Source organism: Leptodactylus fuscus, chromosome 6 (genome assembly GCF_031893055.1).
Source record: "Leptodactylus fuscus isolate aLepFus1 chromosome 6, aLepFus1.hap2, whole genome shotgun sequence".
Taxonomy (NCBI): Eukaryota; Metazoa; Chordata; class Amphibia; order Anura; family Leptodactylidae; genus Leptodactylus; species Leptodactylus fuscus.
In genome coordinates, this window is record NC_134270.1 from 89,766,882 (window position 1) to 89,781,732 (window position 14,851).

The 14,851-nt window shown below is 44.7% G+C and overlaps 1 protein-coding gene across 1 annotated transcript in view; it reads right to left on the reverse strand.

Moving 5' to 3' along the window:
* PREX1 (phosphatidylinositol-3,4,5-trisphosphate dependent Rac exchange factor 1) overlaps window positions 1-14,851 on the reverse strand; it is a 314,753-nt gene that overhangs the window by 255,801 nt on the left and 44,101 nt on the right. Inside the window, exon 2 of the mRNA XM_075276753.1 lies at window positions 690-761. Within this exon, the coding sequence (XP_075132854.1) occupies window positions 690-761 (72 nt within the window). The remainder of the gene's footprint in view (window positions 1-689; window positions 762-14,851) is intronic.

Consider the following 14,851-nt stretch of genomic DNA (forward strand, 5'->3'; position numbering starts at 1 on the left):
GACAAGGTTATCTTGGTATGGACCCCCTCTTTCTTTCCAGCTATCGTGTGAATTCTCTAACACAGGCAAATTTGAGTCGTTTAGGAAGTGTCTGTTTCGTCATGACATCAATTGTTTTATCATGTCCGCTAATTTGCATAGAGTACAGTCATAGTATAAATCACAACGGACTAGTTAGAACTTTCTGCTGCGCCTGATAAAATGACATCTTTTCAATCTACTCTGCAGCCATTTCACATCTCAGCTGTTTTTGGTGTTTTCCTTCCTCAAACATCTTCCAGGAGAAGGGAATTGGTAATAGACCCTGTCACCCCTTCTGATTTCATGCTTCTGTGCGGTTGTTCTCCTTATAGCCATACGTTCCATAAAATGGACCCCAGGTCCCTATGCTACTATGGTCCTGAGACATCTACCAGACTTGCATAAATTTATGCACCCACAGTTGTTCTTTCAAAGGAGTGCAAAACAGATGATTGGAAAACAGGTTTAGGCCCGATTCACATATGCGTTCGGATTTCCGTTCAGGTAATCCGCTTGGGACCGCCCCCCTCCCCAAACGGAAACCTATACACACAAGGAAACCCGCGGACCCCATAGACTATAATGGGGTGCGTGTGGTTTTCACACAAATCATGGGGAGAGAAAAGTGCTGCTTGCAGACCATTCTTAGGACTAAAACACACCGTTACCTTGACATTTTCCTCAGTGATGCAGCTCTCGGTTTTCTCAGTGATGTTCTGTCGGATACGCTGCAGAAATGCCTGGAAAGAAGAACAAATGTTAATGAATGTAAATATACAGCCACATGAAAGCACAGTTATCAATCTATCCTATATAAAGAAGGAAGATAATAAGGTATGGCTCACTGGCTGGCGAGGCACATGTCCATAACAGGGTTAGCTTCAGGAATAAGCAGGGACTGTAAAGCAGAAACTGCACTGACAATGCCAGTTTTACACCAACATGGTCTTTGATCCAGGAGCAGTTCAGCCATTGCATGTTGCCTGAAAGCTGTAATCTAGAGGCAGAGGTATCAGACTGATAGAAGACTCTTCTCTTAACTCTCTGGTTTGGGGATTCTCTTAATGTGGAATTATAAAATTGGGAATATATACTCGAGTATATATTCGTATATACTCGAGTATAAGCCGAATTTTTCAGACCAGTTTTTGTGCTGAAAAAGCCCCCCTCGGCTTATACTCGAGCCAGCAAAAAAAGAGGGGGGGGGGGTTCTATGACCAGCCACAATATCAATGTATAGAATCTCCCATAAAATAGTGCAAAAAAAAAAAAAAAAAAAAGATTTAAAAAAAATATAAGTTCTAAATCAATTCTTTCCCTTAGAATACATACAAAAGTAGAAAATTACTGCAAAACACATACACATTAGGTATCCCTGTGTCTGAAAGTGCCCAGTCTACTGAATATAGGGTATCTGCAGTGCTCCTGTTCTGTCTGGAAGGGGTTAATAGGAGAACTGCAGATACCATATATTCAGCCAGACTGAATTCCAAGTGGGGGAAGAAAAAACAGTCCTCAAGCTCAGGGAAGGGGCAGACAGACAACCAAAACACCCCCTCCCCTTTCCCAGCACCCACCATCTACTGCATCCAAAAACTCCGACCATTTTAATTTTTGAAATTTTCCAGTAGCTGTTGCATTTTGCCCCCCTCGGCTTATACTCGAGTCAATAAGTTTTCCCAGTTTTTTGTGAAAAAGGAAAATGTTTGTTTTGGTACCGTGTTAGCCAGTGGTTATAAAATATAAAAAACAAAAAAACTTTGCAAGTCTTCAGTAGGTGATACCTTTTTTAATGGCTAACTCATAATGATGACAGAATATGACGTTTCGAAGCTTTCCTCTGAGCTTCTTCTTCAGATATAACTAAAAAACACTCTGTAGAGGCTGCATATTTATAACTGGACACAGGGCTAGAATTACAGGAGGGAGGGGGGGGAAGAGGCTAGTTACTATATACTTATAACAACAAACAATCAATTGCCAGATCCCCCAGTTCTTATCTTAATGGCTGTCTTAATGATGTGTATAAAAAGACATAAACCCACGTGAGATGTTCATCCCATTGTCCAACGTCTGGAATAGGGTCATGGCATTGTACTCATAAATCAGTCGCTGTTTCCTTGATTTAAAGTTCCCTTTTAAGATCAAGATTTTCATGTCATTGATGATGCTGTGGTGTTCCTGGCAAAAATGATTTGGCACGGGAAGATCAGTTCTCTGTTGTTTGATTGTATGGGGATGTGAATTAATTCTCATTCTGAGTTTCTGACCAGTCTCTCCAACATACAGATTTTCAGTGGAACATTTGGTGCAAATGATCAAATACACCACATTAGGTGTGTTACAGGTGAACGTACCTGGGATTTTATATTCCCTGTTAGAGTTTGGTATCTCTATCTTGTCAGTGGTCAGTATGTGGGCAATTGATTGTTTGTTGTTATAAGTATATAGTAACTAGCCTCTTCCCCCCCTCCCTCCTGTAATTCTAGCCCTGTGTCCAGTTATAAATATGAAGCCTCTACAGAGTGTTTTTTAGTTATATCTGAAGAAGAAGCTCAGAGGAAAGCTTCGAAACGTCATATTCTGTCATCATTATGAGTTAGCCATTAAAAAAGGTATCACCTACTGAAGACTTGCAAAGTTTTTTTAGTTTTTTACAGTTTTTTGTGGTAAAATTAGGGCCCTCGGCGTATATATTCGGGTCGGCTTACACTCGAATATATACGGTAAATTTGCTGCAAATTAGTAGGTTTTACTTGGGGAGAATGCTGCTGGTTATGGGCTATAGGTGCAGAAGGGAGCCTGTACCTGTCATTAATAGTGGGGAAGGATGGGGTCAATAGTGCTACCACTGGTGCTCTACTGATGTTTGGAGTTTTTCCAGAGTTATTTTGTCATGCATGGTGATATTTGTTTGGTGAGATGTTGTGCTGCACTGTGGTGTTTGGGTCTTCTTTGGGGTATTTTCTGCTGGGTGAAAGTATTTTCCACGACTGGGAGCAATTTTGTGCTGCAATGTTAAAATTTAGTATTGAAGTACTATGGTGTTTGGTTGCCAGTAGAGATAGCGAACAGCGAAATGTTCGAAGTTCGATATTCGATTCGAGTAGCCCCTCAAAACTCGAATATTCGAACCAATATCGAACCCCATTATAGTCTATGGGGAAAAAATACTCGTTTAGGGGGAAACCAATATTCGACTCAGGAGGGTCACCAAGTCCACTATGACACCTCAGGAAATGATGCCAACACCTCTTGAATGCAACTGGGACAGCAGGGGAAGCATGTCTGGGGGCATCTAACACACCAAAGTCCCTGTATTACCCCACTATCACAGCCTAACAACTAGACACTTTCCAAACTCAGTAGAACCCCTATGAAAGTGGAAAAATACTTGGAAACCTTCTTTCCTCCACAATAGTATGGATAGAAACACAAATTTAAAGCTAAAGAAACATTAGCATGCACCCCTTTAAATCACGTTGCTCATGACAACCACCGATGGCTTAGGCAATGGGAAGTCCAAAAGCCCCCACCCTTAACTGTCATTGTTTATGTGTATGTGTGATGTGGTGAGGCCTCCAAAAATTACTTTTCTGGCCCTTCACGTGAGCCCTTTAAAATTAAGATAGAGGCCCTTAAAGGGGTTGTCCCGTCACAAGGATCCTATCTATAATGCTTATTAATGTGAATGTAAGACTTTTCCTAAATACAATGCTTCAGCAAAACTGCTTTGTTTGGCCACTATCTCACTTTATTCATTTTTTTGTGGCCACAGCCCTGACCTAGCTGCTCCTGAGTCAAGTGATGTGTCTGCCTGCTCTGAGGGGGGAGGGAGGAGGGGCTATGTGCACGGGAGCGAGCCTGGTGGGAGGGGGGGGGGTAGTTTACCCTTTGGGGGAAGGGGCCGCCAATACACGGTTAGACGCCTGCACAAGTGAAGTCAGCAACATCTCTATGCTTCTGCCCTGCATGAAGCCAGCAGCGGCAGATGCGGAGGAGCGGAATAACAGCATCGCTTCTGCCGCTGCTGGCTTCATGCAGGGCAGAAGCATAGCGATGTTGCTGGCTTCACCTGTGCCAGCGTCTAACTCCCCGGAATCCGCTGTAATAGGCGGATGCTGGGGACTGTTAGACGCCGGCACAGGCACATCGCTATGCTTCTGCCCTGCATGAAGCAAGCAGCGGCAGAAGCGATGCTGTTCCGCTCCGCTCCGGGGTCACATATGCAAAGCCAAGCGGCGAGATGCCGCCGGCCCTGCATGCACGCTCATACACCAGTCTACCCTTCACAATGCGAATACAGACCCGCAGGGTGTCGGGTCTGTATTTGCATTGTGAAGAGTAGACTGGTGTATGAGCGCGCACGCAGGGCCGGCGGCATCTCGCCACTTGGCTTTGCATATGTGACCCCGCCTACCAATGACGAAACAAAGCCGGAAGACAGAAGATTTTAGAGGAACGAAGACAGGTGAGTATGCGACGTGGGAGTACCCCTTTAAGCTGAGCTACCATCAGAGATTGAGGCCCTTGAGGTGACTTCAGCCTTTTACCAGCAGAGTTTTAGGCCCTTTAACTTAGTTCAGCCTTGCACCAGCAGAGTTTTTGCTCTTGGGGCGAGTTAAAGAACCAGCAGTTTTTCGCCCTTTGGGGCAACTGAGCCTCTAACCAGCATAGTTTTTAGTCCTTTAATTTAGTTCAGCCTTGCACCAGCAGAGTTTTTCGCCCTTGGGGTGAGTAGAGCCTTGCACCAGTAGAGTTTTACTTTTTGGCCCTTGGAGTGAGTAGAGCCTTGCACCAGTAGAGTTTGTGTTTCAGACCCTTGGAGTGAGTAGAGCCTTGCACCAGTAGAGTTTTACTTTTTGGCCCTTGGAGTGAGTAGAGCCTTGCACCAGTAGAGTTTTAGTTTCAGACCCTTGGAGTGAGTAGAGCCTTGCACCAGCAGTGTTTTTGGCCCTTGGAGTGAGTAGAGCCTTGCACCAGCAGTGTTTTTTGCCCTTGGGGTGAGTTGAGTCTTTAACCTGGATAGTTGTTGGCCCTTTGGGTGAACTGAGTCTCTAAACAACATAGTTTTTGGTCCTTTAATTTAGTTCAGCCTTGCATCAGCAGAGTTTTTGGTCCTTGGAGTGAGTAGAGCCTTGCACCAGCAGTGTTTTTGGTCCTTGGGGTGAGTAGAGCCTCTAACCAGCAGAGTTTGGGGGAATCAGGGTGGATTGAGCCTCTAACCAGCAGAGTTTGGGGAAATCAGGTTGGATTGAGCCTAGAAAGATAAGAATTGTGCAACGCAGATGGTGGAGGAGTATGAGGAGGAATTGTAGAGGTTGAGTGCAGACATGGCAATTCATGTTGGGGTGCTTGACATTGGTGGGCACGAAAATGATGGGTCTATCCAGTGGCTGTTCATTTTGATGAAAATCAGCCGGTCGGCACTCTCAGCTGCACTAATCCGTGATGATGCCACCGGCTGTCGGCTGAGAGTGCCGTCTCATCGAGGAGGGCATCCGTAACCTTGGAGGCAGTGTGCTGTCTGTCCCCCAAGCTGATGAGCTTCAGCACAGCTACCCACGCCAGTGCTGCAACGTTTCCAGCTCGTAGCTGGGGTCAATTTAATGGCGGCGGCAGAAGAGGAGGAGGGTGTGGTTTCAGAGCCCCTGCCAGGAATGATAGGTGGGGAGATGAGGTACACCGGCCCAGTTTGTGATCCAGTCCCAGCCTCAACTACATTCACCCAGTGTGCAGTCAGTGATGGCTAGGGATGGCATAGCGAGGTGCCGCACTTGCCATCAGGTCACGGAAGGCCTGAGTTTCCACAAGCTGAAATGGCAACATCTCCTGGGCCAGGAATTTGGAGATGTGCGCATTTAAGGCTTGTGCATGTGAGTGGGTAGCGCTGTACTTTTGCCTGCACTCAAATGTCTGAGAGATGGTGGGTTGCTGGGAGGAGGCGCATGATGGTGCAGGACAGGAACAGGGGAGGATGAGGGAGAAGTCCCCAAAGTGGCAGAGCCAGATGTTGTGGTGTCCTAGCTGGTGCTCTGAACTGAAGCGCCAGCCTATTCCTCCTGCACACCGACCATGACAACAGGCTGCCCTGATGGCAACTGTGTCTTGTCATCGTCACTGAAGGTGGATTGCTGGTCAACCACCACAAAATCAACAGGAGATGGAGGAGGCTCCAGTGTTTGGGCATCTGGACACAGAAACTAGTCTAGTAGCTCTGTGGAATTGGGAAATGGAGGGATAGGGAGAGGGACCGTTAAAGGACCGGAAAACAGCTCCTGGGAGGTGGGAAAGGTGGGATTACTCTGCTGGGAAGATTGGGCATTTTGGGAGGAAGGCGGACCAGAATGTTGCGTAGGAACAACAACCTTAATCCTGTTACAACAACAACCTTAATCCTGTTACAACCTGGATTAAGTGTATATAGGCTGACAATTTCAGTGTATCCCACTTAGTTTGGGGGGGGGGGGGTACACACTAGTGAGACGGCGGATATAGCCTGGCTTAATTGCTGTGTATCCCACTTTGGCGTTTGTGGGTACACAAAGCTGGATTGAGCGTCTCCCTGCAGAGTAGCTCTTAAAAGAGTTGTTGTTGCTCTTCTTCTTTTGATTTCCTGCCTAGCAGAATCTAAAACCTATCTAGCCCTCAGCAGATGTCCGTCTTTCACTAAGTGCAAGCCGCAAATGAATCGGAGAGGACGTCGCCTGTTCTTTTGAATCAGAGGTCACATGTCCTCAGCAGCCAATGGCTTTTTCCTACTTTTTTTCATGGCCTCCGTTGTCGTAGTTCCTGCTCCACCTCCCCTGCACTGTTATTTTGTGCAGAAAAAGCGCCAGGGAAGGTGGGAGAGGTATCGAATTTTAAGTGCATTTGCCACGTGGTGTTCGTATCGAATCGAACATGGCAAACAGCGTAATGTCTGATCGTACATCTACTCAATAGAACCCTGTTCGCTCATCTCTAGTTGCCACTGTTGAGAGTATCATGTGACAACAAAGTTCCATTTGTGTGACACTCTGTGGAAGCATTTCTTTTCTGGTAAGGCCCTGACATCACAACAAAAAAACTTTTTTGAGTCAGGCCTCAAAAGTTAGAGTTTCACTGTACTAATCCATCCACAAGAGAAGTTTGCACCTAATTTGTTCCCTGTTCACACAGAGAAGATCCAACAACAGAATTGGTAGATATGCAGAGAACACAGACACAGAGATTGAATTCTCAACAACAGGTTGATCTGGTGAGCTACAAACCACCTCAGCAAGATAACCTGCACATCTAAGCCCCAGGAGCACAAATAGCATATTCTACAAGACATGAGGAAGATAAACTATTTATGCATCATTTTCCTATTTAAAAGGACCTTGACATCAGCATCACTGGTTAACACAACTTCACAGTGCAGGATTCAGAAACACTCATTCAGTGAAGTCCATCTCTATAGTATTTACTTTCACAGGGTAGCTATAGCTGAGTCATCAGCAGCAGCCTTCCCTGCTCACACCTTCCTCTGTTTACACATATCACACAGTTCTCACTAAACATCCTGTGCTTCATAGTGGCTAATTAGCATATCAATAAAAGCGGGCTAATTCAAAAACGCTGGAAGGATTAACAAATAAAAGGTATGTCTGGAATAGCCTTTCTAAAGGCTATGCAAATATATGCTTAGTTAAAAATCACTAAAGCCAATGATAGATTCCATTTAACATTAAATGCAAATAAACTTTTTTTTTTATAGCACATGGCATACTTTAATTATCTTCTCACTCAAAAATTAGCCCCCATCACTGCACCCACACAATATAATGTCCCCATCAATGGTCCCCATGCATACAGTATGGGGGCCCAGTGAAGTGCCCACTATATGGGGGATGGAGGAATAGTAAAAGGGCCCCTTCACTACTGGGGATTCAGGAGGGCCCCCTAAAGGCAATAGTCCTGGCAGGCCTGGTAAAATTTAAACACATGGCCACATTTGGTCTGCGGGATGGATTTTGGACAAGCCTAATCTAGGTCTGTGAGCCCTAGACATAGAAACAAGAGGCACCAATGACTTGGAACATGTACGGGAATCACTATATGCAGCAACAAATCAGATACCAACCAACGCCCACATTTCACAAAATAACCTGCATCCTGCATAGATAAATAGAGTATGTCGCCTACTAGTCATACAGATATGACGCACATACAAAAATTAAATCTCCCACCTGAGAAGAAAATTTCTGAACATTTCTGTCTGTTCCTACAATCCCACACACATCCCACCCACTGCAGAGCACCAGCATTAATCACTACATAACATTTCTTTGTACCTCGATTATTACATAAGGAAACAGCTTTAAAGCAGACCTGTCACACATCCCACAAGCTGCAACAATAAAAGTGAAGAACAAAAGAACATACACTCGTTGAGAAAAAAAAATTATACATTATATATATATATATATATATATATATATATATATATATATATATATATATATTTTTTTTTTTTTTTTTTTGACAGGGTCTGGGGTTGCTAGGTGGGGTGGCATAGACACACAAGCCCAGTATTTTTTTAGTCCAAAACAAAGGTAGAGTTTTATTTTCACTCAAAAATATAGTGCAGCAACAAAAGGAAACAATACAAAAATAAATACCTACCCGGCTAGGCTCTAACTACACATAGAATAGGTTACCTCACGCCAGCCAAACTCTGCCCAACGTCTGCTGTTGGAGCTGGCTTCTTAAGCTCCCTTGATGAGCAGACTCTCTGCAGCTGAGTCGCTTCCGGAACATCCCCAAAGTGTGGACTAGAGGGGGGTGGAATGACAGGTCCCACTACCAACCTACCTGCCATTCCTAAAAATCCAGCCCAGTAACCGGAACTCTGAAATAACCCTCAGCAGACAATAGTTATCTGCTGAGAAACATTCTTTCTGGAGTTTTCTCATCTCACCCACCTTAGTAGTCTGGGTGAGATGTACACTCCCTCCATTATCTGACCAGCCATCGGCTTACATATCCCCCCCTCTTCTCTAAACTGGAGGGCCATCATACAATGCACCCTTGACAGGGCATCAGCGTTTCCCAATAATTTCCCTGGCCCATGTTCCACATGGTGCTCTATCAGGTGTGTACGCCTTGGTAGGCCAGAGAACTTGCCTCTATTTTTCTGCAGGAACTCTTTTACCTCCACAGTGGCCTCTTCTTCTCATATATGTCTGATTACTCAGCTGTCAGTCATTGCACCTCTGCTATCACCCAACCTTGACTATCTTCTTGGCTGCCATACTACCTGCTTTTTTCCAACATGTCCATTAGATCTCAAAAGCCACAAAACCCCGCAAACAGAGACGATTGTCAGAACCTTGGTCGTTTGTGGTATTTGTGTGTTTTCTTGTGGTGCATGGTTGGGGATTCGAACCAGGGTCCTGCATTCCTTTGGTCGGTTTCTTGCTACTGTGCTATTTACTTGGGTGCTGGCTAGCTGCCTTGGGTGTTCACTTGAGGACTCTTGACGTGAGCCTCAGGTGTTCAACATTTTAATCAGCCTATCAGATATTTCCGGGTCCTGTATAAGGCAGAGGGCTGGCTTCTGTCTTTGCCGATTTTTGTTTGGAACCAGAATCTTTGGCTCAGCTAGGAGGAGTTATTTGGAAGTGGTGTGAGTTTATCATGGGAGAGTCTGTTTTCCCTCTACATTGTTATTCAACCCCTGTCCTGCACTTTCTGGTTGCTTGTCACTTTCTCGGCGGTAGTGAGGTTTTGTTTAGGGTTTCAGGTTTACTTTTCCCCTGTCCTGTGAAAACCTTTCCTCACTATTCCACTGTTCCTTTCCTCATTCTCCTGTTCTGTGTTTATGTTGTGCTGCGAATTTGTTTTCCAGCACGTCCCATCCTGTTTGTTTCAGTTTGCAGCTGCACCTGTTTTTCGTTAGGGGTGACCATCATTAGCATCCCAGTCCCTAGCCCTTTGCAGCTCTCTCCCTACCTATCCGTTAGGTCTTCTTGTTTAGAGAGCCAGAAGTTGTAGGGGCCTGGATTAGCTTGGGAACAGCCAACCATCACCCTCAGGCAGGGCCTAGTCAGCCGTCGTAGTGCCAGGGAGAGATTCCTACCCCTATTCCCTTAGAGGTGCACGCTACATTCAGTCTTCAGTGGCTTGGGCTTAGACACAAACGTGACAACAATCCAGCAGCTAGGCACCTTTTTGAACTCTTTGTTCCTCTGGTTCAGCCGATGGTAGTTCACCCCCAAGGCAGCACTACCTCACTTTCAACCTCTCTTCACCAAAATCCACCAGATATTTTCCACTGAACTTTCTATAGTGGTGACCAGGGATGTAACTACTGGAGTAGCAGCGGTAGCCACTGCCGCAGTGCCCGGGACATTAAGTGGCCCTGCGGGCCCCTGACTTTTTATTTTTTTAAATAGGCCCAGGAGTAACCCCAACACGTAACGGGCCCTATTTACTTACCGATCCATACTTCTGCTCACTGTGCAAAAACTTCCTCAAGATTTTTCTTCTCCAGGGCTGAAGTCTTCTCGTTGTGGCAGAGGCTACCACTGCTACGCCAGTAGTTATGCCCCTGTGAGTTCTGAGTGCAGGACCTTTCAGTCCTCCAAAGGTGCTGTCCCAATGACAAGTGTATAGGGTATCTCCTGCATATACCTTCAACCCTGGAGAAGAAAAACCTTGAGGAAGTCTTTGCACTTAAGAGCTCTTTGAGACTGAAACATGTTGTGCTGTGATATCAATAAAGACTCTTAACGAGCTTCTTTTGTCAGGTCTTTGGTCCTGGACCAGAAAGCGAGGTTCACTATCTGAGCCTCCATGATCAGCAGATCTTTGACAGAGTTTGGGTGCCCTGGATCAATAGTTCCAACATCCCAGGTCTGCCATGTTGTCTTTAGCTGTGATTAGATGCAAGGATTGAGTGCGCTTCTAATACTCGCTATACCAAACAGGTTCTCCTTCTCACACACATCTCATCCCTTTGAGCACTATATTTTATCCCCTTTTTTCTTTCCACGTTGCTTTTAGGATTTTGTACCTTTTTAAATTTGTATAAACTAAGATCAACAGTTTCTTTGTTATGTGCTTGTACTGCTCTGTGACACAACAATTGTTTTGAGGCTATGTGTGTTTTTCCTATTGCAATATTTCAATAAATACCTTTGAAACTATAAAAAAAAAAATTATCAAGAGATATAGTGATTTTAAGGGGATCCTATCAATGGATACCCTTTTTTGATGACTAACACGTAGGAATAGCCTTAAGAATGTCTTCTCCACGCAGCCATTCGGTAGAAATCCGTGTTTTCTTCAGTATGCAAATGAGTTCTCTCGCACCACTGGGGGCAGTTCACAGCGCTCAAACAGCACTAGGGGCGTCCCCAATGCTGCGAGAGAAATCTCCAGCGATGCCTCTATCTTCTTCAGGAACGCCCTCTCCCTGTGTCTTCTTCTGTCTTGGGTTTCATTCTTCTAGGCCTCGGGAAGAGCCGACTGCACATGTCAGTGGCAAAAAGAAAATGGCCGCTTACTCAGTAAGCTGTATAAGGAACCATCAGACTGTGTCACTCCCAATTTACTTCCCTTCGTTCAAGAATGTCCGGAGCCCATTTTTTAATGAAGGTGGGGGTCTGCATTGACGGTGAATCTGAGAATAATGACCATCCATACCTGGATGAATGGTTTATAACAGCCTTCAGTATAAAAGATCCCAATTGAGAGGGTTCAATAAAAAAAAAAAAAAAAAATAGGTGTTTTTATTGTTAATGCATTGTACCAAACATGGAATAGCAGAGTGCAAAATACAACGTTTCGGCTGTTATAGCCTTTTTCAAGCTCACTGCTTTATGCTTGAGAATGGACATCACCAGAAAATCATTTATCCTGTAGTAGCTTGGTTAGTGTCGGATAGTATGAAGTTGTCCTATTTAAAGGCAGTAGGAATCTTAGTGAAAATATTGGTACGGATGGACACAATTCACTACTATATGGTGGAGGACCTCCAGTGTCTTGATCCGGTCAGGATGTACCCAAGTGGTTATGCCCACGGAAGGGGTTAGTCTTGATTAGTAGTAGCTCCAGTGATGGATACAAGTAAAGAGCTCTCTGGTGTGTGGCCTGAGCGGGGACCATGGTTAGCGGTGGTAGATGAATAGGCGCCCTTCTAACCAATTTTGGTTGATAAATATACAGAAGTCCAATCTGAGTGGACCATCACCTGTCCAACTGGATACTAGACTACCTCACAAACCGCCCTCAGTATGTGAGAGCCCGGGACTGTGTGTCTAACACCAAGATCTGTAGCACGGGGGCACCACAAGGTACAGTTCTTGCCCCATTTCTCTTCACACTGTACACTGCTGTACTCATCCAGCTGTTGCTCACAGAAGTACTCCGATGACTCTGCAATAGTAGGCCTTATCACTGATGGTGACGATAGGGAGTACAGAGATTTAAACCGGGATTTTGATGAATGGTGCCAGCAGAACCACCTCAGGATTAATGCTGGGAAGACCAAGGAGATGGTGGTGGACTTTAGTAAACAGAGAAGTGCTACAATCCTGGTGGAGATCCAAGGGATATGCATTTAGATAGTCAAGACCTATAAAAGAACCTAGGTGTGCTCCTCAATAATAAGCTGGACTGGGCTGATCACCTGGAGGCACTGCACAGAAAGGGCCACAGCAGACTCTACCTACTCAGAAGGCTGAGGACCTTCGGAGTCTAGGGGCCACTTCTTAGGGCCTTTTTCAACTCTGTGGTTTCTTCAGCCACTTTTTTCAGAATATTCGATGCGCTTACCGCCTTGGTGTTTGGCTGCTTACACGGAAACCTATGGCGGGGAGGTATTCGATTGAATACTACTCGCTCATCTCTAGTAGTCTATCATTAGACTTGATAGCCTCCCTGGTACTTGGTTTCCGCTATGACAGGCCCATTGCCCTGACTCCATTTGTAATCACATGGAATTTCAGCCTGGCATATATCTTTCCTAATACTCCATTAATAATGGGAGTGTTGATGAAGATAAGGAAGAACAGGCAAATGTCATGCAATCCTTCCATTTTGGCTCATGGCTATAATTTTCCATGCTAATCCATTTGTGATGGGGGAAATTACTGGGAGCTTCAATATCAACCTGAGATGTTAATACAAGACAGACTTCATTATCAGAATGCCAAGATCTTAAGATTAGAAGACAAAGGACCAATTCCAAAACACTTTTCAAGGCTAGAGATGAAAGAACTGCACTCACCCAAGTTGAGATTACGAAATCCACGATAAATAAAACAACGAGTTTTGGGGATATGCAGCTTTTGCCTTTCCTGTTTACACTTGAGAAAAAGGTGTTTAATGCTGGAAATGCGTTATATTATTAGATTCAACCACTTCCAGACAACCCATTGGGATTTTACAAGGACGTACTGGTACATCTATATACACAGCTATGAGAGTCACTATGATGTGGCCGCCCTTTGACCTGGCGGTCACGTGATCCTCCGGTGTCAGCGTCTTACAAGAGCTGCTGGGTCCTACAGGACCCAGATCAGTTCTAGTAACATGTACAGTAGTGTGCAGGAGCCTGTATTCCTCCTGCAACTGGGGTTAAATGCAACAGCCCGAAAAAAGACTCAGAAATTAGTCAAGTAACACATATGATAAAAATGTTAAAGCCCTCAAAACTGCACATACAAAAAAAAAAAAAAAAAACACTAACTAAAATGTGACTGGTCCTAGACCACAAATTGGTCGGTACTGAAGTGGTTAAGTAAATTGATTTTGTAATCTCAACTTGTGAAAGTGTGGTTCCTTTATCTCCAGCCTTGAAAAGTGGTTTGGAATTGGTCCTTTAGCTTTTACTCCTTGAACACACATTGGGGTAATTGTACTATCAGTGTTACACTATGCACTGCTTGATGCTATTTTTCTTGTTTAAACGGGGTTGTTCGGGATAAAATGAAATTTATGCTTTACTCTATCACCCTCCCCTACATACTTTATAAATTACTTAGGTTTAGCAAAACTGTATATTTATCAGTATTGCCGGGACCCCAGGCACATTTTCTGATTATCCGTTTCCGTTCCATTTTCCCATTTCCAGAAACGGAACATCACCAATACTACCCATAGCCGGCACTCCATATATATTGCACAGGCATGGTGGGCCGGAAGAGCCTCCCATGCTTGCACAACAGAGATGGCTACAGCACAATGCCAGGACTCTGGCTCTATTGAGCACGCGCCGGAAGACATCAAAGAAGAGGAGGAGAAGACCCCCAGTGCCCAGATTTGGACAGGAAGACATGTAAGTATGTTGGGGTTGGGTGGTGGACTCAGTTAGTTAGTTGGGAAAGGTTAGTAGTGGGCAGGATAGCTAGGAAGATAGGGAGGGTGTGTGAGAGGGAGCGGGAGGGAGTTAGCTTGAGTCAGAACCTGCAATGCATCATAGTAGTTTGACAAAAGCACAGGAAGCTACACCAAGTAAACAAATGCAGCGTATGCCAGGAGCTCCCAGAGAAACTCAGAAATCACTCACAGGTATTTGAGTGTACTTATTAACCCATTAATAGCACTAACAGACCTTTTTAACAAAAAGATTTTTTGCTGGAAAAACCCCTTTAAGGCTCTTCAGACTGAAAGGATGGAGTTTGAATTCCTGTTCTCAATGACTAAGACCTTGATGCAGTCCAGAGGCCCTGGAAGCACCCACCAAGATATACAAAAGGATACAAAAGAAAAAGAGAGGGGTGCTCCCTAGTGCAGAAATCACAGGAACACATAAAAATATGGACTGACACCAACATGCTAGATTTGGTCTCACCTCGTG